The sequence below is a fragment of the Scyliorhinus torazame genome, chromosome 1 (genome assembly GCF_047496885.1).
Source record: "Scyliorhinus torazame isolate Kashiwa2021f chromosome 1, sScyTor2.1, whole genome shotgun sequence".
NCBI lineage: Eukaryota > Metazoa > Chordata > Chondrichthyes > Carcharhiniformes > Scyliorhinidae > Scyliorhinus > Scyliorhinus torazame.
In genome coordinates, this window is record NC_092707.1 from 27,549,574 (window position 1) to 27,571,837 (window position 22,264).

General features: G+C 48.8%; 1 protein-coding gene across 2 annotated transcripts; it reads right to left on the reverse strand.

Annotated features, from left to right (window-relative positions):
* Nucleotides 1-131: 131 nt before the first annotated feature.
* On the reverse strand, nt 132-21,975 carry alkbh2 (alkB homolog 2, alpha-ketoglutarate dependent dioxygenase). 2 transcript variants are annotated; one of them, XM_072477904.1, is made up of 4 exons: nt 21,831-21,975; nt 18,477-18,854; nt 10,382-10,580; nt 132-3,089 (listed from the first exon to the last, which is right to left on the reverse strand). In XM_072477904.1, the coding sequence occupies exons 2-4, from the start codon at nt 18,781-18,783 to the stop codon at nt 2,780-2,782; spliced, it is 816 nt and encodes a 271-aa protein (XP_072334005.1). In that variant the 5' UTR covers nt 18,784-18,854; nt 21,831-21,975; the 3' UTR covers nt 132-2,779. The 2 variants fall into 2 exon arrangements, with proteins under 2 accessions (XP_072334005.1, XP_072334097.1); XM_072477996.1 differs by having other exon boundaries at nt 21,795-21,894.
* Nucleotides 21,976-22,264: the final 289 nt, after the last annotated feature.

Consider the following 22,264-nt stretch of genomic DNA (forward strand, 5'->3'; position numbering starts at 1 on the left):
TTTGTGAGAAAATAATGTGATGTACTGATTGAATGAAAAAGAAACTATGAAAAGATAGCAATTTTTGCACTAACTCACTAATTGTACATGTGTGTATATGTATATACGAATGAAAAGGTTGCAGCAGAAAGTATTTTCCAAGTGTTTTAATTAATTTGTCAGACAAAAGTAATAAAATTTTCTTTGGGCTAACAAATCTCCACTTGTGTATTTTTACTAATGCTTTGAACTTCGCCGCCTTATTCCTCCTAAACACCCCTCTGTGTTCAAATAAAGATTTATCACACTGTCCTGTTCCAGCTCATTCATAGAAACCCTACAGTACAGGAGGCCATTCGGCCCATCGAGTCTGCACCGAACCATCACACCCTAACCTAGGCCCACTCCCCTGCCCTATCCCATTACCCCACCTAACCTTTGAACACAAAGGGCAATTTAGCATAGCCAATCCACCTAACCTGCACATCTTCGGACTGTGGGAGAAAGTGCAAACTCCACATACAGTCACTCAAGGCCGGAATCAAACCTGGGTCCCTGGCGCTGTGAGGCAGCGGTGCTAACTCTCCAGGACTAGAATTATGGAGCTCCCATCTTCCTTCAATCATCTTTCTTTCCAGGATTAAGTTTTTCAAACAAAACAATAATCTTTATTAGGTGTCACAAGTAGGCTTTCATTAACACTGCAATGAAGTTACTCTGAAAATCCCCTAGTCGCTACATTCCGGAACCTGTTCGGGTACACGGAGGGAGAATTCAGAATGTCCATTTCACCTAACAAGCACGTCTTTCGGGACTTGTGGGAGGAAACCCACGCAGACACGGGAAGAACGTGCAGACTCCGCACAGTAACCCAAGCTGGGAATCAAATCCGAATCAAATTGCGAAGCAACAGTGCTAACCAGTGATTCACTGCCTCTTGTTCCACTTCATCTTTACTTTCCAGCCTTGATGATTACCTGCACACTGGGCCCTAGCCTCATGACAAGAAATAGGAGCAGGATCAGTTATTCAATGAGACCAAAGCTAATCCTTTACCCCAACTCCACTTTCTGCTCTATCGCTACTCCCTATGGAGTACGCAAAAATCTTACTGATCTCACCCTTGAACATATTCAATGACGGAGCATCTAGGGTATAGAATTCCAAAAGTTTACAAGGATGAAATTTCTCCTCATCTTTGAACCAGCCAGCGAGAATTATTTAGTTTCATTTCCTCAGTATATGAATGTTCCATTAGTGTCCTGGATTTAACATTGGAGTGGCTGAGTCATATAGGCTACTGAGTTAACTGATCTCAACTGGGACAACATATGAAATGTGCCTCAGTGCCATTGTATTAGGGAGGGGAAAAATTGGTGATCATCCATCTTTCATTATGATCCAACAACCCAACTGGAAATTTGCGTATCTCAAATGTTGGAGACTCGACTCCAGAGAAACCCCTGCTCCAACCTACTGTATGTCTCCCGCCTCAGAACAGCAACACTCCGTCTGCACAATCAACATCCTGAGGGATACCATTAACCAGAAGCTGAACAGGACTAGCCATATAATTACTACGGCTACAAGAGCAGGCTAGAGGCTTGGGATTCTGTGGTGAGTAACACCTCCCTGACTCCCCAAAGCTTGTCCACCATCTACAAGGTTCAAGTCAGGAGTGTGATGGAATACTCTACACTTGCCTGGATGACTGCAGTTCAAGAACACTAGAAGCTTGACAGGGCAAAGCTGCCCACTTGATTGGCATCCCATCCACAAACATTCACTCCACCACTGACAGAGTGGCAGCCATGTGTACCATCGACAAAACGCATTGCAGGACCTCAAGGCTCCTTAGACAGCACCTTCCAACTCCACAGCCACTACCAGCTAGAAGAATAAGGGCAGCAGATACATGGGAACACCAGCACCTGGAGGTTCCCCTCCAAGCCACTCACCATCCTGACTTACAAATATATTGGCCGTTCCGTCACTGACGCTGGGTCAAAATCCTGGAACTCCCTAACAGCACTGTGGGTGTACCTACACCACATGGGCTGCAGCGGTTCAAGAAGCCAACTCACTACAACGTTAAGGGCAACTAGGGATGGGCAATAAATGCTGGCCTAGCCAACTTATGCCCACATCTCATAAGTGCTTTTTTAAAACCTTACCTCAGGCAGAAGGCCAGTTACAGCGGGCAGAAAACCCAAGGAAATCCCAGGACAAGGCTCCTTACCAATGCAGAAACCGGTTCTTGAACAGGAAGGAGACCAGATTCTTATTTGAATTCCCCAACGCAACTTTTATTGATTAAAAATGGTCCCCAACCCGGTATAGACTTGGGTCTTCCAAATCTAATGAGTTCTGGGTTTCGCCCTTAATCTTTGCCGGATCAGCTGAGCCAGCACATGGGATGCTACCTTTGGTTTCTGTGTACCTGGGAGATAGGAAGCCAGGCATAAAAATCAGGCCGGTTTCCCACTCACAATGCCTCCTTCCATCAAGTTGGTTATGTTGATTGAAGGATTAAATATCGGCTGGAACACCGGGTGGGGGAGGAATCACCCTCCTGCTCTTCTTCAGAATAGTACCATGGGATCTTTTACATCCAGCTGAGGGGGCAGACAGGCTGCCAAATTAACATCCCACCAACAAGAGTGATGGACCAAGGGTTGTAGGTGGCAGTAAACCTTAACCCAGCAGCTTCAACAGAAATGGAGAGGATTCAAATAGGACAAAAATAAATCTCTGCCCCGTTAAATCAGCAATCTCCATTGGCCGGGGAGGGGGGACGATCTCAATTCTTTGGTGGAGGCAGAACGTTGCGGAAGGTTAGGTTGACCCTGGGGGCGAGCACTTTCTTGCGGACCGGCAGGCTGTGGTACCAGTAGACGTTCGTCGGGTAGTTCAGCATCAGCAGGCTGCCATGGACAAGAAGCAGCTTGACCGGTTCCAGGTGGCGTGTAGCACTTCTCCCCCGCGTGTCGCAATGGCGGAAGACAAAATCCCTGCAGGCGCCAAAGGAAACGGACGCAATAGGGCTGAGAGGCTCCAGTTCCTTCTCATCGTCACGATGCTCCCCGATGTGATCACTTCCATCTTTGTACCTGCGGGTGAAGAACGGAAGATTAGTCCGAGGGTTCCGAACTTGCGTCTGCCAGTGGCTGGGTTGTGATACATAGAACATAGAAAAATACAGCACAGAACAGGCCCTTCAAAGAACAAAGAAAAGTACAGCACAGGAACAGGCCCTTCAAGCCCGTGCCGACCATGCTGCCCGACTAAACTACAATCTTCTACACTTCCTGGGTCCGTATCCCTCTATTCCCATCCTATTCATGTATTTGTCAAGATGCCCCTTAAATGTCACTATCGTCCCTGCTTCCACCACCTCCTCCGGTAGCGAGTTCCAGGCACCCACTACCCTCTGCGTAAAAAACTTTCTTCGTACATCTACTCTAAACCTTGCGCCTCTCACCTTAAACCTATGCCCCCTAATAATTGACCCCTCTACCCCGGGGTAAAGCCTCTGACTATCCACTCTGTCTATGCCCCTCATAATTTTGTAGACCTCTATCAGGTCGCCCCTCAACCTCCTTCGTTCCAGTGAGAACAGAGTTTATTCAACCGCTCCTCATAGCTAATGCCCTCCATACCAGGCAACATTCTGGTAAATCTCTTCTGCACCCTCTCTAAAGCCTCCACATCCTTCTGATAGTGTGGCGACCAGAATTGAACACTATACTCCAAGTGTGGCCGAACTAAGGTTCTATACAGCTGCAACATGACTTGCCAATTTGGGCAGCAAGGTAGCATTGTGGATAGCACAACTGCTTCACAGCTCCAGGGTCCCAGGTTCGATTCCGGCTTGGGTCACTGTCTGTGCAGAGTCTGCACATCCTCCCCGTGTGTGCGTGGGTTTCCTCCGGGTGCTCCGGTTTCCTCCCACAGTCCAAAGATGTGCAGGTTAGGTGGATTGGCCATGATAAATTGCCCTTAGTGTCCAAAATTGCCCTTAGTGTTGGGTGGAGTTGCTGGGTTATGGGGATGGGGTGGAGGTGTTGGCCTTGGGTAGGGTGCTCTTTCCAAGAGCCGGTGCAGACTCGATGGGCCGAATGGCCCCCTTCTGCACTGTAAATTCTATGATAATCTATGAAATTCTTATACTCAATGCCCCAGCCAATGAAGGCAAGCATGCCGTATGCCTTCTTGACTACCTTCTCCACCTGTGTTGCCCCTTTCAGTGACCTGTGGACCTGTACTCCTAGATCTCTTTGACTTTCAATGCTCGAGGGTTCTACCATTCACTGTATATTCCCTACCTGCATTAGACCTTCCAAAATGCATTACCTCACATTTGTCCGGATTAAACTCCATCTGCCATCTCTCCGCCCAAGTCTCCAAACAATCTAAATCCTGCTGTATCCTCTGACAGTCCTCGTCGCTATCCGCAATTCCACCAACCTTTGTGTCGTCTGCAAACTTATTAATCAGACCAGTTACATTTTCCTCCAAATCATTTATATATACTACAAACAGCAAAGGTCCCAGCACTGATCCCTGTGGAACACCACTGGTCACAGCCCTCCAATTAGAAAAGCATCCTTCCATTGCTACTCTCTGCCTTCTATGACCTAGCCAGTTCTGTATCCACCTTGCCAGCTCACCCCTGATCCCGTGTGACTTCACCTTTTGTACTAGTCTACCATGAGGGACCTTGTCAAAGGCCTTACTGAAGTCCATATAGACAACATCCACTGCCCTACCTGCATCAATCATCTTAGTGACCTCCTCGAAAAACTCTATCAAGTTAGTGAGACACGACCTCCCCTTCACAAAACCATGCTGCCTCTCACTAATACGTCCATTTGCTTCCAAATGGGAGTAGATCCTGTCTCAAAGAATTCTCTCCAGTAATTTCCCTACCAAAGTAAGGCTCACCGGCCTGTAGTTCCCTGGATTATCCTTGCTACCCTTCTTAAACAGAGGAACAACATTGGCTATTCTCCAGTCCTCCGGGACATCCCCCGATGTTGGCCCACGATGTTGTGCCAAACCTTTGTCCTAGATTAATCAGAGATTGTCATTGAATTTACAGTGCAGAAGGAGGCCATTCAGCCCATTGAGTCTGCACCGGCTCTTGGAAAGAGCACCCTACCCAAAGTCAACACCTCCACCCAACACTAAGGGCAATTTTGGACACTAAGGGCAATTTATCATGGCCAATCCACCTAACCTGCACATCTTTGGACTGTGGGAGGAAACTGGAACACCCGGAGGAAACCCACGCAGACACGGGGAGGATGTGCAGACTCCACACAGACAGTGACCCTAGCCGGAATCGAACCTGGGACCCTGGAGCTGTGAAGCAATTGTGCTATCCACAATGCTACCGTGCTGCCCTGAAGAACAAATAAATCTACACTATATCATTTTACCGTAATCCATGTACCTATCCAATAGCTGCTTGAAGGTCCCTAATGTTTCCGACTCAACTACTTCCACAGGCAGTGCATTCCATGCCCCCACTACTCTCTGGGTAAAGAACCTACCTCTGACATCCCCCCTATATCTTCCACCATTCAACTTAAATTTATGTCCCCTTGTAATGGTTTGTTCCACCCGGGGAAAAAGTCTCTGACTGTCTACTCTATCTATTCCCCTGATCATCTTATAAACCTCTATCAAGTCGCCCCTCATCCTTCTCCGTTCTAATGAGAAAAGGCCTAGCACCCTCAACCTTTCCTCGTAAGACCTACTCTCCATTCCAGTCAACATCCTGGTAAATTTCCTTTGCACCTTTTCCAAAGCTTCCACATCCTTCCTAAAATGAGGCGACCAGAACTGTACACAGTACTCCAAATGTGGCCTTACCAAAGTTTTGTACAGCTGCATCATCACCTCATGGCTCTTAAATTCAATCCCTCGGTTAATGCACACTAGCACACCATAGGCCTTCTTCACAGCTCTATCCACTTGAGTGGCAACTTTCAAAGATGTATGAACATAGACCCCAAGATCTCTCTGCTCCTCCACATTGCCAAGAACTCTACCGTTAACCCTGTATTCCGCATTCATATTTGTCCTTCCAAAATGGACCTCACACTTTTCAGGGTTAAACTCCATCTGCCACTTCTCAGCCCAGCTCTGCATCCTATCTATGTCTCTTTGCAGCCGACAACAGCCCTCCTCACTATCCACAACTCCACCAATCTTCGTATCGTCTGCAAATTTACTGACCCACCCTTCAACTCCCTCATCCAAGTCATTAATGAAAACCACAAACAGCAGAGGACCCAGAACTGATCCCTGCGGTACGCCACTGGTAACTGGGATCCAGGCTGAATATTTGCCATCCACCACCACTCTCTGACTTCTATCGGTTAGCCAGTTCGTTATCCAACTGGCCAAATTTCCCACTATCCCATGCCTCCTTACTTTCTGCAGAAGCCTACCATGGGGAACCTTATCAAATGCCTTACTAAAATCCATGTACACTACGTCCACTACTTTACCTTCATCCACATGCTTGGTCACCTCCTCAAAGAATTCAATAAGACTTGTAAGGCAAGACCTACCCCTCACAAATCCGTGCTGACTATCCCTAATCAAGCAGTGTCTTTCCAGATGCTCAGAAATCCTATCCTTCAGTACCCTTTCCATGACTTTGCCTACCACCGAAGTAAGACTAACTGGCCTGTAATTCCCAGGGTTATCCCTAGCCCCTTTTTTGAACAGGGGCACGACATTCGCCACTCTCCAATCCCCTGGTACCACCCCTGTTGACAGTGAGGACGAAAAGATCATTGCCAGCGGCTCTGCAATTTCATCTCTTGCTTCCCATAGAATCCTTGGATATATCCCGTCAGGCCCGGGGGACTTGTCTATCCTCAAGTTTTTCAAAATGCCCAACACATCTCCCTTCCGAACAAGTATTTCCTCGAGCTTAGCAGTCTGTTTCACACTGTCCTCTCCAACAATATGGCCCCTCTCATTTGTAAATACAGAAGAAAAGTACTCATTCAAGACCTCTCCTATCTCTTCAGGCTCAATACACAATCTCCCGCTACTGTCCTTGATCGGACCTACCCTCGCTCTAGTCATTCTCATATTTCTCACATATGTGTAAAAGGCCTTGGGGGTTTCCTTCATCCTACCCGCCAAAGATTGTTCATGCCCTCTCTTAGCTCTCCTAATCCCTTTCATCAGTTCCCTCCTGGCTATCTTGTATCCCTCCAATGCCCTGTCTGAACCTTGTTTCCTCAGCCTTACATAAGTCTCCTTCTTCCTCTTAACAAGACATTCAACCTCTCTTGTCAACCATGGTTCCCTCACTCGACCATCTCTTCCCTGCCTGACAGGGACATACATATCAAGGACACGTAGTACCTGTTCCTTGAACAAGTTCCACATTTCACTTGTGTCCTTCCCTGACAGCCTATGTTCCCAACTTCTTACCAATTAGAATTGCATCGCCGGTTCTATATTTCAGTTTCCCTTTAGTCCCTGGAGGTGTTCCTTATTATATACCTTTGATACCTCACCCAATTAGTCATTCGTCTGAGGGTAATAATCATTGGAGTGTTTATGTAAGCCTACTTGTGACACAAGTACGGATTATTATTAATCCTGCATAATGATGGTCCAAAAATAATGCAACCATGGAAGCGGAGTCCAATCCACTCCAACTTGAATTTATCCAGTGCATTTAACTGGAGTAAAACATCCCAAATTGCTGGACAGGAGCACTACCAAACAAACTTTGACACCGAGTTTGCATGGGGAAATTTGCACTGGTATAAACTCCGTCAAAGAGGTAGGGTTTACATCTTAAGAGGGAAAAAAAAAAAAGGTTCATGCAGAAAATTCCAGAACTTTATGGCAACTAAACATCTGGCTGCCAATGATGGAGCAAAGAAAATAGGGCAGGTGCAACAGAGCTGGGATTCCTGCAGCGAGTAGCTCACCTCCTGACTCCCCAAAGCCTGGCCACTACCGGCAAGCCGTAAGTCAGCAGTGTGGGGGAATCCACTCCACTTGCCTGGATGGAGCAGCTAACATGAGAAGTTTGATTATATCCTAAACAAAGCAGCCTGCTGGATTGGCATCCTCTCCACCACTGGCAGCAGTGTCTACCATCTACAGGATGCACGGCAGCAAGTCACCAAGGTTCCCTCAACAGCACCGTCCAAAACTCTTCCACCGAGAAGATGAAAGGCCACTCCAGATGCACTCCAGAGACTTAAGCTTGGAATCTAGACTCTCACGACAATGGGAAATTGTGACGGAGTGAGGATTATAATACCTATAACTTCGCCAGCTAACCAAAACATGTTGAATTCTTTAAAGAGGAACTGTTATTATTTTTAAATGCAAGAAAAGACACTGAACAAAGATGGCAACCACCAGTCACCTGATATCTGGTATTACAAGTTGACCACTTTTCCAAAAAGTCCCAATATGGATTGTCCTGACATGTTGCATGGAATTTCACACATGGGGGGGGGGGTCAAAGTCCACTTCAAAAAGGGACTATTGAAAGTGTAATGTGCTGGACTTTAAGCAACTGTAATTCTATCAAGACAATGGGGGAACTATTAACTATCTGCGTACACTCAAGACACTCAAACCCCACGTTGGAGGGTGAAATAATCCTAATCGGAGATGAACAATCCAAAATGTGTGTGTGAGGGAGAGTGAGAGAGTGAATAAAGTCATCTAGACAAACTGCTGAAGTAAGTGGTGAGGAAACCCGCCCGCATACTATCTCTTTACAGTCCAAAAATCATTCTCAGCGATAGTGTATTTCCATCGGAAAGAACCTCAGGAGAAACTCAACAATTTCTTTGGAGGCGGGTAACGGAATTAAAAGGAAGGAAATAGTCTTCAGCAAATTGCAGTTACCTGGAATTTAATTCAACTCCAGGATTTGAATGGAAGCCACCTAACGTCCAGCAGCCACAATGTTCGACAAGCTATGCCTCAAGGACAAGCAAAGGACTTAATTGTATCTTCTTTCAATTTTTATTTGGACTCTGGCATCTGTGCGGGTCTTTTATTTTTTCAAAGAAAGAAAGAACTTTCTCTTTCTTTGACTCAAGAAAATCTTGTTTGATTGGTTCCTTATTACAAAGTAAATACGGTTGGATTGGAAAAAGCGCCTCCAGGGAAGACAGGCAAGAAGAAATTGTTGTTGCAACCAATCATAGAGGCTGAATAAAGGAGAGCCAGATTGCCCCTCCTCTCCCGATCGTATAAAGTCCCGCACTCCCACTGCAATACTGAGGGAATGCTGAATTTTGGAGGTGCAATCTTTCTTCAGATGAGACATTCAGGCGAGGCCCCACCTGCCCTCTCAAATACATAACAACATATAAAATAGGAGAATGGGCCACTTGGCCTCTCGAGACTCCTCCACCATCCATTAAGATTACGGTTGATCGGTTTGTGTTTTGAATCCCATAGTTCTATTTACTCACAATAACCTTTCATTCCCTTGCTTAACAAGAATCTACCGACCTCCACCTTAAAAATATCCAATGAATCTGCTTCCATCTACTTCTCAGGCAGAGAGCTCCAAGGTCGCTCAACCCTCGGAGAAAAGATTTCTCCTCGTTGCTGTTCCATCAGGGTGACCCCTAATTTCAAAATAGTGCCCCCTATCTCTGGGTTCACCCACAAGATGAAACACCCTTTCCACGTCCACCATATGAAAAAAGAAATGAAAAATGAAAATTGCTCATGGTCACAAGTAGGCTTCAAATTAAGTTACTGTGAAAAGCCCCTAGTCGCCACATTCCGGTGCCTGTTCGGGGAGGCTGTTACGGGATTATCAATACCATTCCAGGTCTTATAACCTTCAATCACTACCCATTCTTCTGAACTCCAGTGGAAACAAGCCCGGCCTGTCCAGCCTTTTCTCATTCCAGGACTCAAACTAGTAAACCGCCTGCCTCCAATGCATAAAAGATCCCAACACTCCATTGAGAACACCAGGGAAGTTTTATCCTCCATCAACATCAGGAAAACAGATTATCTGATCATAGTCACATTGCTACGTGTGGGATCTTGCTGTGCACTAACTGGCTGCTGCATTTTCTACGTTACAAATATAGACGTTTCCAAAAGGACTTGATTGGCAGCCCGAAACACGCCAAGGTCACAAAAAGCAGTATATAAACGCAACTCTTCTTTTCTCCTCAGATTCCCACCCCTTTCATAGAAAGGTGCCCAGCCTAGATGTAGTCAGGATCAAGAACTGTATCGGAACCTCCCCTTCTGCCTCACCGCAATTACAGCCTCTGTTTGCTTACAAGTAATCAGCCTCTTCAAAGCATTTCAGCATCATTACCTTCATCCCCCTTGTTCCCTCCCCTCTCCACGGTCTTTGAACATTCACCTGTTGATCAGCACAAAGTTGAACGTGTGTCCTGTAGCCTGTGTTACTCGGTCTCTTATCTTCTCCAGTACAGGAAGCCAAGGTTTAGGGACCAAGGTCACCCCCGAATACGTGTAGGTCAGACCAAGGTCGCCATACGTCACCTGTCTGCGCGGAATATCGTACCATTTGCCACACACCTGTACTTTGGTCTGTTCACCTTGAAGTAAAAACAATTTGAGAAAAGACAGAGATCACTAATCAACCTGGCCAACTTTTTAAAAAAATATAAATTTACTGTACCCAATTTATTTTTTCCAATTAAGGGGCAATTTAGCGTGACCAATCCACCTACCCTGCACATCTTTGTGTTGTGGGAGCAAAACCCACGCAAACACGGGGAGAATGGGCAAACTCCGCACGGACAGTGACCCAGAGCCGGGATCGAACCTGGGACCTCGGTGAGGCAGCAATGCCAACCTCTGCGCCACCGTGCCTCCCCAACCTGGCCAACTTAATCAATTGCCTTGCTAATACCGAAAATTGCAGTTTGATCAGCTCCAAGTTCCCGTTCCAATGAAACAGACTAAACTGATGTAACCTTTCTCCGAGGTTAAATTGCCAGTGCACAAAACAGTCACCGTAGCAGGTGGTCAAGTTTTTTCAAACTGCAAAGGGCTTTGAAGATGAGCTCATTCGGGGCTAATGAAAATGGAAAAAGTGAGACCTCCGGTTGCGGCGATGCGGAGCTAAGCCGCACATTTCGGCAGCTCCCGCTTTAACGGACTTTTGGGCTCTCCGGAGGAGCCCCAACGGAAATGTTTTGATTAAATCCCGTGTGGGAAGGTGAAGTAAGGTCCCCCCTTACGTCGTATGGCGGGGATTAGCAGTGGAGCGACGGAGAAAGAGGCTTTGGAGAAGCGGCAAAAACGAGGGGGAAAAACCAAGATGGTGGAGGACGGAGATCGAGCAGCATGGGGGCCGGACCAGCAGGAGTTCCTCAGGCGCTGCGTGGAGGACCTTAAAAAGGAGGTGCTGGCGCCAATGCTGTTGGCGATCGAGGGGCTGAAGGAGACCCAGAAGACCCAGGCGGTGGAGCTTCGTGAGGTGAGGGATAAAATTAATGAGAACGAGGACGAGATCCTGGGCCTGGCGGTAAAGATGGAGGCGCACGAGGCGGTGCACAAGAGGTGGGCCGAGAGACTCGAGGTCCTGGAGAACAGGTCGAGGAGGAAGAATCTCCAGATTCTGGGTCTCCCTGAAGGAGTGGAGGGGGCTGATGCCGGGGCGTATGTGAGCACGATGCTCCATTCGCTGATGGGTGCAGAGGTCTCTCCGAGCCCCCTGGAGCTAGAAGGGGCTCACCGGGTCCTGGCGAGGAGGCCCAAGGCTGGCGAGCCGCCAAGGGCGATAGTGGCGAGGTTCCATCGCTTTTCAGACAGAGAAAGTGTCCAGAGATGGGCCAAGAAGGAGCGAAGCAGTAGATGGGAGAATGCGGTGATCCGAGTCGACCAGGACTGGAGTGCGGTGGTGGCAAAGGGGAGAGCGGGCTTCAACCGGGCCAAGGCGGTGCTGCATAAAAAAAAAAGAGTGAGATTCTGAATGCTGCAGCCTGCGCGACTGTGGGTCACTTATCAGGACCGACACCACTATTTCGAAACGCCAGAAGAGGCTTGGACCCAAACCGAAAAATTGGACTCGAACTGAGGGGCTGTGGTTGTGGGGGAGATGTTGACTGTATATAGGGTTATAAATATGGGTAAAGAATGTTTCACGGGTGGGATGATGGATGGGGATGGGGGAAGAGTTATTTTTTCTATTGATGAGATAGTGGGGAATGTGGGCGTCGGTGCTGGAGGGAGGTGAGACTCGGAGATGGGGGAACTGGGATAAGGCCGCAACAGGAGCTGCGCCATAGGGGGCGGGGCTGGCTCAGGAAAGCGCGGGCTTTTTCCCGCGCTAGGCAGGGGGGGGGATGTAGGAACGCAAGGAGGAGGAGAGATTCCCACACGGGGGAGATCAACGGGAAGGCGGGGGAAGCCGGGGTCAGCAGAAGTCAGCTGACTCACAGAAGTAGTATGGGGGGAGCAAAAGAGCTAGATGCGGATCTAGCGGGGAGGGGGGTGGGGGGGGCGGAGGGAAGGGAATGGGGGGGGGGGGGGGAGGGGGGGGGGAAGAGTGGGGGATAATAGGGTTGCTGCTGCACTGGCCGAGGGGGAACTGAAAATGGAAGAGGTACGGGGCGTGGGTTCCCCGTCTGGGGGACTGGAGGGTGCGGGAGACGAGGGCACGGGACTGGCCTAGGATAGGAGATGGCTAGTCGGCGGGGGGGGGGGGGGGGGGGGGTAGCCCCCCAATCCGGCTGATCATGTGGAATGTGAGAGGCCTAAATGGGCCGGTTAAGAGGGCCCGAGTGTTCGCGCACTTAAAGGGACGGAAGGCAGACGTGGTCATGCTTCAGGAGACGCATCTGAAGGTGGCAGATCAGGTCAGGTTAAGGAAGGGATGGGTAGGACAGGTGTTCCATCCGGGGCTGGATGAGAAGAATAGAAGGGTGGCAATACTGGTGGGGAAGCGGGTGTCGTTTGAGGCCAAGAACATAGTAGCAGACAATGGAGGCCGATACGTGATGGTGAGCGGTAGGTTACAGGGGACGGGGGTAGTATTGGTAAATGTATACGCCCCGAACTGGGACGATGCTGGATTCATGAAACGGATTTTGGGGCGTATTCCGGACTTGGAGGTAGGGAGCTTGATAATGGGTTTGGATTTCAACACGGTGTTGGACCCAACATTAGATCGGTCCAGATCTAGGGCGGGGAAGAGGCCGGCTGCGGCCAGGGTGCTCAGGGGGTTTATGGATCAGATGGGGGGAGTAGATCCGTGGAGATTTGCCAGGCCTTTGGCCAGAGAATTTTCTTTTTTCTCCCATGTACATAAGGCCTACTCCCGGATAGATTTTTGTGTTCTGGGCAGGGCATTGATCCCGAAACTGGAGGGAATGGAGTATTCGGCCATAGCCATTTCAGACCACGTCCCGCATTGGGTGGAGCTAGAGCTGGGGGAGGAGAGGGACCAACGCCCGTTGTGGCGGTTGGATGTGGGACTGCTGGCAGACAAGGAAGTGTGTGGGAGGGTGCGGGGGGGCATCGAAAGATATCTGGAGGCCAACGACAATGGGGAGGTGCAGGTGGGAGTAGTATGGGAGTCGCTGAAGGCGGTGGTCAGGGGAGAGTTAATCTCCATCAGGGCTTATAGGGAGAAGAGAGAGGGCAGGGAAAGGGATAGGTTAGTGGGGGAGATTTTAAGGGTGGACACGAGATATGCAGAGGCCCCTGATTAGGGGCTACTCAGGGAGAGACGAAGTCTCCAGACGGAGTTCGACCTGTTGACCACGGGGAAGGCAGAGGCACAGTGGAGGAAGGCACAGGGGGCGATGTATGAATATGGGGAGAAGGCGAGTCGGATGCTGGCACATCAGCTCCGTAAGAGGATGGCAGCGAGGGAAATAGATGAAGTCAAGGATGGCAGGGGAACTACGGTGCGGAGTGCGATGAAAGTGAATGAGGCATTCAAGGCCTTTTACGAGGAGCTGTATAGGTCCCAGCCCCCAGGGGGAAAAGAGGGAATGCGACGATTCTTGGACCAACTGAGGTTTCCGAGGGTGGAGGAACAGGAGGTGGCTGGTTTGGGGGCGCCAATTGGGGTGGAGGAGCTGGTTAAAGGACTGGGGAGCATGCAGGCAGGGAAGGCCCCGGGGCCGGATGGGTTCCCGGTGGAGTTTTATAGGAAGTTTGTAGACCTGTTAACCCCGTTGCGGGTAAGGACCTTCAATGAAGCAAGGGAGGGGGGGGGGGAACCCTGCCCCCGACAATGTCGGAGGCGACAATCTCTTTGATCCTGAAGCAGGACAAGGACCCACTGCAATGCGGGTTGTATAAACCGATCTCGCTCCTCAACGTAGATGCTAAGTTGCTGGCAAAAATGTTGGCTACGAGGATTGAGGACTGTGTCCCAGGGGTGATTCACGAGGACCAGACGGGATTCGTAAAGGGTAGGCAGCTAAATACCAATGTGCGAAGGCTCCTAAATGTGATAATGATGCCATCGGTGGAGGGAGAGGCAGAGATAGTGGCAGCTATGGACGCGGAGAAGGCCTTTGACCGAGTGGAGTGGGAGTATCTTTGGGAAGTGTTGCGGAGGTTTGGGTTTGGAGAGGGGTTTATCAGTTGGGTTAAACTCCTATATAGAGCCCCGGTGGCGAGTGTGGTTACGAATCAGCGGAGGTCGGACTACTTTCGGCTGTATCGAGGGACGAGGCAGGGGTGCCCCCTGTCCCCCTTGTTGTTTGCACTAGCAATTGAACCTTTGGCCATGGCATTAAGGGAGTCTGGGAAATGGAGGGGGTGGTCCGAGGGGGAGAGGAGCATCGAGTGTCGCTGTATGCAGACGACCTGTTGCTGTATGTTGCGGACCCAGTGGAGGGGATGGTGGAGGTCATGCGGATCCTAAGGGAGTTTGGGGACTTCTCGGGCTATAAGCTCAATGTAGGGAAGAGCGAGCTCTTTGTGGTGCATCTGGGGGATCAGGGAAGAGGGATAGACGACGTACCGCTGAGGAGGGCGGATAGGAGCTTTCGATACTTGGGGATCCAGGTAGCTAGGAGCTGGGGGCCCTGCACAAACTTAACTTGACGAGGCTGGTGGAGCAGATGGAGGAGGATTTTAAACGGTGGGACATGTTGCCACTCTCGCTGGCGGTCGGGGTACAGTCGATTAAAATGGTGGTCCTCCCGAGGTTTCTTTTTGTATTTCAATGCCTTCCAATTGTGATCACCAAGGCCTTTTTTAAAGAGGGTAGGCAGGAGCATTATGAGCTTTGTGTGGGCGAGTAAGACCCCGAGGGTAAGGAGGGGGTTCCTGGAGCGAAGTAGGGATAGAGGAGGGCTGGCGTTGCCAAATCTGGGTGGCTACTATTGGGCAGCCAACGTGGCGATGATCCGTAAGTGGGTGATGGAGGGAGAGGGGGCGGCATGGAAGAGATTGGAGATGGCGTCCTGCAAAGGAACGAGCCCAGGGGCGCTGGTGACGGCACCGCTGCCGCACTCGCTGACAAGGTACACCACGAGCCCCATGGTGGCGGCAATGCTAAAGATCTGGGGGCAGTGGAGACAGCACAGGGGTGCGATGGGAGCCTCGGTGTGGTCCCCGATCAGAGACAACCATCGGTTTGTCCCGGGAAGGATGGACGAGGGGTTTCAGAGCTGGCATAGGGCAGGGATTAAAAGAAAGGGGTACCTGTTCATTGATGGGACGTTTGCGAGCTTAGGGGAACTGGAGGAGAAGTTTGGGCTTCCCCCGGGAAACGCTTTCAGGTACATGCAAGTAAGGGCGTTTGTGAGGCGGCAGGTGAGGGAATTTCCACTGCTCCCGGCACAGGGGATACAAGACAGGGTGATTTCGGGCGTATGGGTCGGAGAGGGCAAGGTGTCGGCGATATACCAGGAGATGAAAGAAGAGGGGGAGGCTTTGGTAGAGGAGCTGAAGGGTAAATGGGAAGAGGAGCTGGGGGAGGAGATTGAGGAGGGGCTGTGGGCTGATGCCCTAAGTAGGGTTAATTCCTCTTCCTCGTGTGCCAGGCTCAGCCTGATACAGTTTAAGGAAGTTCACAGAGCGCACATGATGGGGGCAAGGCTGAGTAAGTTCTTTGGGGTAGAGGACAGATGTGGGAGGTGCTCAGGAAGACCGGCGAACCATGTCCATATGTTTTGGTCATGCTCGGCACTGGAGAGGTTCTGGAGGGGAGTTGCGAGAACAGTATCTAAGGTGGTGAAAGTCCGGGTCAAGCCAAGCTGGGGGCTAGCACTATTTGGAGTAGCGGACGAGCCGGGAGTGCAGGAGGCGAAAGAGGCCAGTATTCTGGCCTTTGCGTCCCTAGTAGCCCAGCGAAGGATCTTGTTAATGTGGAAGGGGGCGAAGCCCCCCAGCGTGGAGGCCTGGATAAATGATATGGCAGGGTTTATCAAGTTGAGAGGATAAAGTTTGCCTTGAGAGGGTCTGCGCAGGGGTTCTACAGGCGGTGGCAACCGTTCCTAGATTATCTCGCGGAGCGTTAGATGAAGGTCGGACAGCAGCAGCAGCAACCCAGGGGAGGGGGGGGGGGGGGGGGGAGGAGATATCTTTCTTGGGGGGGGGGGGGTGGGGGGGGGGGGGGGAAAGGTTTTTTTTCTGGGGGCATTTGAGCAAGAAAATACATGAATGAGCCGGAAAACTGAGATGTTGGGGAGGAATCAAATGTACAAAGTTCTGTATCATACTGACTTGCCAAGTTCATGTCTTGCTACGCGAACTTTCTTTCTTTTGTGTTATGGGGGGTGGGGGTTTGTTTGTAAGGTTGAAAATTTTGTTTAAAAATTCTTAATAAATATATATTTTAAAAAAAAGAAAATAGAAAAAGTTAATCTGAAATATGACTGTCAACTCTCAGAGTGAGCAAGGGATTCCTCTTCACGTTGTACGAAACGTGTAGGGAATGGAGTTCACAACACCAGACATCCTGGTCACGCAATGAGGTCAGAAAGAGCTCTCTGCTGATCATGGATAAATCTTTTAACAAAGGATATTTTCACAGATAAGGGGTTGACAAAATGTGTGACATTTACTCATGCACCAATTCGATCAGTTTAAAAAAAAAAAAAATAACAGTAAAATGAGAGAAAAAGAGTTTGAGAATGCAACAGAACCACGGTAAGAGAATGATTAAAAGAGATTGAGAGGGGCTAAGTGCATATTACAGAATTCATATCGTCACTCTGCCGTCCCTCTGTCTAATTATGATTTATTGGTGGCATGCATGAATGTTGCGATCAAAAGTGGAGTTAGTAAAGGAGTTGGGAACAAAGGCAGAGCATTTACTCATACTGGGATTGTGAAATATGTTGTCTCAGCAAAGACCTGGGTCCTGCGTTGTTCCAACTAAATGTGTGGGTACACACTCTGTGTTTAACACGACGGACATGAATCAGACATCTGTTCAACAGAACGGGAAAGAGCACTAGAGGAGGAAACCCTGGGATAATTTCAGAAACAATTGAACACTGCAAGGACTACTTTAGGATCTTTCCGGATGCATGAATTTAGATGGGCAGAATGCAAACAAGGAAGGTCAATCTCCCCCTGCAATGGAAAAGCAGTAGATTCTGGAACACAGGCAGTCAGAATGGAATTCGCTCAAATAGAAGCTTTTGATAGCCGAATGAAAATGAGCTGTTACCAACGTTTCTATCCCAGATTCCATCTCGTTCAGGAAACAACAGCCGTCCAGCAGTGAGTGAGTCAGGGTTGCTGTTCACAGTGAGGGACCGGTCAGAGGTATCGTTTTTGTTTAAAGGTTAAATTGCCAATGCACAAAACAGTCACCGTAGCAGGTGCTTTTGCACGTTCTCTCCACTGCATCAGGCAGTGGTCCGCACGTAATGTCCCAGGGACCCGGTGGGAAAAGGAAATGGTTGACCTGTCGGATGGTTCCCTGAGCAGACTGTCAAACCCACGTGGCAGAATGCCAAAATTTTCAAACAAGCTCCAAGATGTAACTCGACTGGTGACGAGAAAGGCCTCCCTCTCTGTTCCTACGCACTCAAAGTCTCAGTGCCCTCCACACATTGCTCTCGAGGTGGCTGGATCATCAACTCGGTGAAAGACACCCTTTGGTCTGCCCAAGACTGCTAGTTTTCCAATGCAAAGTGTTGCCCTTGATTGAATGTTGCAAATTGGCACATTCCAAAATCTAGGACTATGTGCGGAGGTGAGAGGGCACTAAAACCTGCGATACACAGGGGTGAAATGGGGAAAGGTCACTGTCTAAAGCCTTTCAGCCATAGTACACGGAGGGATTAAGCTCCGCATATAACCCCGAAGATTGTATTTCTGACATGGAGAGCGTTGAAACTGTATTGAGGCGCCTCAAGAGTGAAACAAGCTGTGTGGAGGCAAGTTGAATTCTATTGCACTTTCTGCAAGATTCAGTTTGAAATGTACTTTTACAATTGTTACAAAGTATTTTTTTTTGGGTGGGGGTGGGGGGAGAATTCTTCCCACTCCATTGGCTTAATCTGTACCTGAAAAATACTCCAGCACTTTCTCCAATTGCAAGAAGATGTCATCCGCCTCAGATTTACTGAATATTCTGGTATAATCACAGTTCAGCCCCTCAGCTCTCAGTCGCTTCCAGGAATATTTCACATCTCTCGCTGACTCCTGCTCAGATGAGAGAGGTGGCAGTTCCGCTTCTTCACTTCCTCCGGTCCCGCGTTTCAGTTTCTTCCTCAGACTCTCATCATTCAAATCCACCTGGCATTTTATCTCGCACTGTCCTAGTTTGTGATTGTCAGGATTCTTTGAGTGTTTAATCACAAACTTGTCCATCGCTGTGTCTAGTCACACACACAGTACACTGGGGTGCGGAGGTGAAGTTGTCTCTGGCAGCAGCAATTTGTCTGGAAGACAGCACATGTACGTTATAAACATAGAATCATAGCATTCCTACGGTGCAGGATGCCATTGGGCCCATCGAGTTTGCACCAGCTCTTCGAAAGAGCACTCTACTCATGTCCACTCAGCCGTCCAGCCCACCCTATCCCCGTAACCTCATAACCTAACCTGCAAATACCTGGACACTAAGGACGGACGGCACGGTAGCACAGTGGTTAGCACTGTTGCTTCGCAGCTCCAGGGTCCCAGGTTCATAGAACATAGAAAATTCAGCACAGAACAGGCCCTTCAGCCCACGATGTTGTGCCGAACCTTTGTCCTAGATTAATCATAGATTATCATTGAATTTACAGTGCAGAAGGAGGCCATTCGGCCCTTTGAGTCTGCACCGGCTCCTGGAAAGAGCACCCTACCCAAACTCAACACCTCCACCCAACACCAAGGGCAATTTTGGACATTAAGGGCAATTTATCATGGCCAATCCACCTAACCTGCACATCTTTGGACTGTGGGAGGAAACCGGAGCACCCGGAGGAAACCCACGCAGACACGGGGAGGACGTGCAGACTCCGCACAGACAGTGACCCAAGCCGGAATCGAACCTGGGACCCTGGAGCTGTGAAGTAATTGTGCTATCCACAATGCTACCGTGCTGCCCTTAAGAACAAATAAATCTACACTATATAATTTTACCGTAATCCATGTACCTATCCAATAGCTGCTTGAAGGTCCCTAATGTTTCCGACTCAACTACTTCCACAGGCAGTGCGTTCCATGCCCCCACTACTCTCTGGGTAAAGAACCTACCTCTGATATCCCTCCTATATCTTCCACCTTTCACCTTAAATTTATGTCCCCTTGTAATGGTTTGTTCCACCCGGGGAAAAAGTCTATGACTGTCTACTCTATCTATTCTAATGAGAAAAGGCCTAGCACCCTCAACCTTTCCTCGTAAGACCTACTCTCCATTCCAGGCAACATCCTGGTAAATCTTCTTTGCACCTTTTCCAAAGCTTCCACATCCTTCCTAAAATGAGGCGACCAGAACTGTACACAGTACTCCAAATGTGGCCTTACCAAAGTTTTGTACAGCTGCATCATCACCTCACGGCTCTTAAATTCAATCCCTCTGTTAATGAACGCGAGCACGCCATAGGCCTTCTTCACAGCTCTATCCACTTGAGTGGCAACTTTCAAAGATGTATGAACATAGACCCCATGATCTCTCTGCTCCTCCACATTGCCAAGAACTCTACCGTTAACCCTGTATTCCGCATTCATATTTGTCCTTCCAAAATGGACAACCTCACACTTTTCAGGGTTAAACTCCATCTGCCACTTCTCAGCCCAGCTCTGCATCCTATCTATGTCTCTTTGCAGCCGACAACAGCCCTCCTTATTACCCACAACTCCACCAATCTTCGTATCGTCTGCAAATTTACTGACCCACCCTTCAACTCCCTCATCCAAGTCATTAATGAAAATCACAAACAGCAGAGGACCCAGAACTGATCCCTGCGGTACGCCACTGGTAACTGGGATCCAGGCTGAATATTTGCCATCCACCACCACTCTCTGACTTCTATCGGTTAGCCAGTTCGTTATCCAACTGGCCAAATTTCCCACTATCCCATGCCTCCTTACTTTCTGCATCAGCCTACCATGGGGAACCTTATCAAATGCCTTACTAAAATCCATGTACACTACATCCACTGCTTTACCTTCATCCACATGCTTGGTCACCTCCTCAAAGAATTCAATAAGACTTGTAAGGCAAGACCTACCCCTCACAAATCCGTGCTGACTATCCCTAATCAAGCAGTGTCTTTCCAGATGCTCAGAAATCCTATCCTTCAGTACCCTTTCCATGACTTTGCCTACCACCGAAGTAAGACTAACTGGCCTGTAATTCCCAGGGTTATCCCTAGTCCCTTTTTTGAACAGGGGCACGTCATTCGCCACTCTCCAATCCCCTGGTACCACCCCTGTTGACAGTGAGGACGAAAAGATCATTGCCAACGGCTCTGCAATTTCATCTCTTGCTTCCCATAGAATCCTTGGATATATCCCGTCAGGCCCGGGGGACTTGTCTATCCTCAAGTTTTTCAATTCCCGGCTTGGGTCACTGTCTGTGCGGAGTCTGAACATTCTCCCCGTGTCTGTATGGGTTTCCGCCGGTTCCTTCCCACAACCCCGGAAAGACGTGCTGTTAGGTCATTTGGCCATTCTGAATTCTCCCTCAGTGTACTTGAACAGGTGCCAGAATGTGGCAACTGGGGGCTTTTCACAGTAACTTCATTGCAGTGTTAATGGAAGCCTACTTGTGACACTAATAATGAATAAGTAACTTAGCACAGCCAATCCACATAACCTGCACATCTTTGAACTTAGGGAGGAAAAGCACCCGGAGAAAACCCACGCAGACAAGGGGAGAACGTGCAAACTCCACGTAGTCATCCGAGGTGAACCCAGGTTCCTGGCGCTGCTTACCACTCTGCCACCTGTATTAGTGCCACCCACAATGCTTGACTATAGTCTATCCCACTCCAATGCTACTTCCATCACCACACCTTTGAGTGGCACAGCCTATACCATCCACAATTTCCAGGCGCGTCAACAGCTCAATCCAAACTTGTTTTTACACAATCGCAGAGGAATAACAGACGATGCTGGGAAAATACAGCAGGTCTGGCAGCATCGGTAAAAGGAGAGTTCTCTTCTTACAGACGTTGCCAGATCTACTGAAAATTTCCAGTTCGTGTCTCAGAGACCCGCACCCGCAGTATTTTGCTAATTTTAATAAATCTCCGCCGTCCTGTGAGAATCACTGGGCCGCAACCACGGTTACTCCTAACTGAAGTGAGGGTGGATCACGACACTGCCTTCTACGGAACAAACCCACTTTTGAGTTTGAGCTGTTAAAGAATTGAAAGGGCTAAGCTTACAGTCGTTGCAAATTTGTCATTAAGCCAGACTCCCACCTTAGCAGAATTCATCTTCACACTTTTCCAGCTTAACACTTTACAAACTGCTCACTTCCTACTTCCTGTACCTCAACATATGTGCCCAAAACCAACCAATGAACGCACAACGTTGCTCCAAATTAACCCAGCAATGCCGGGGCAGTCCCAATAGCTGGATTGCAATGAATGAATGTTTTCTTTTGCCGGGGGAGGAGGGGGAAATACCTTGTCCAATAATAGCACACATAAGTACTTAATTGGACAAAACGGATACATGGCCAACATATAAATGATTGGCCATAAAATGTGACGTTATGTTTACTGCTCCACTGACTGTTTTTCCATGTGAAATGATCGATTTACAACAAATGGACCTTTAAACCTCTGAAACTGATGGAAAGAAATGATAAAAATGAACAACTCGTGCACATGGCTTGAGCTTTTCTTTTACT

What these genes read in the sequence shown, in the direction of transcription:
- alkbh2 (XM_072477904.1), bottom strand. Translation starts at nt 18,783, where the DNA reads ATGGACAAGTTTGTGATTAAACACTCAAAGAATCCTGACAATCACAAA. An exon ending in AGTGCTGGAGTATTTTTCAG is followed by an intron (nt 10,581 to 18,476) that starts GTACAGATTAAG and finishes TTTTACTTCAAG; the next exon opens with GTGAACAGACCAAAGTACAG. An exon ending in AACTTTGTGCTGATCAACAG is followed by an intron (nt 3,090 to 10,381) that starts GTGAATGTTCAA and finishes CTTCACCCGCAG; the next exon opens with GTACAAAGATGGAAGTGATC.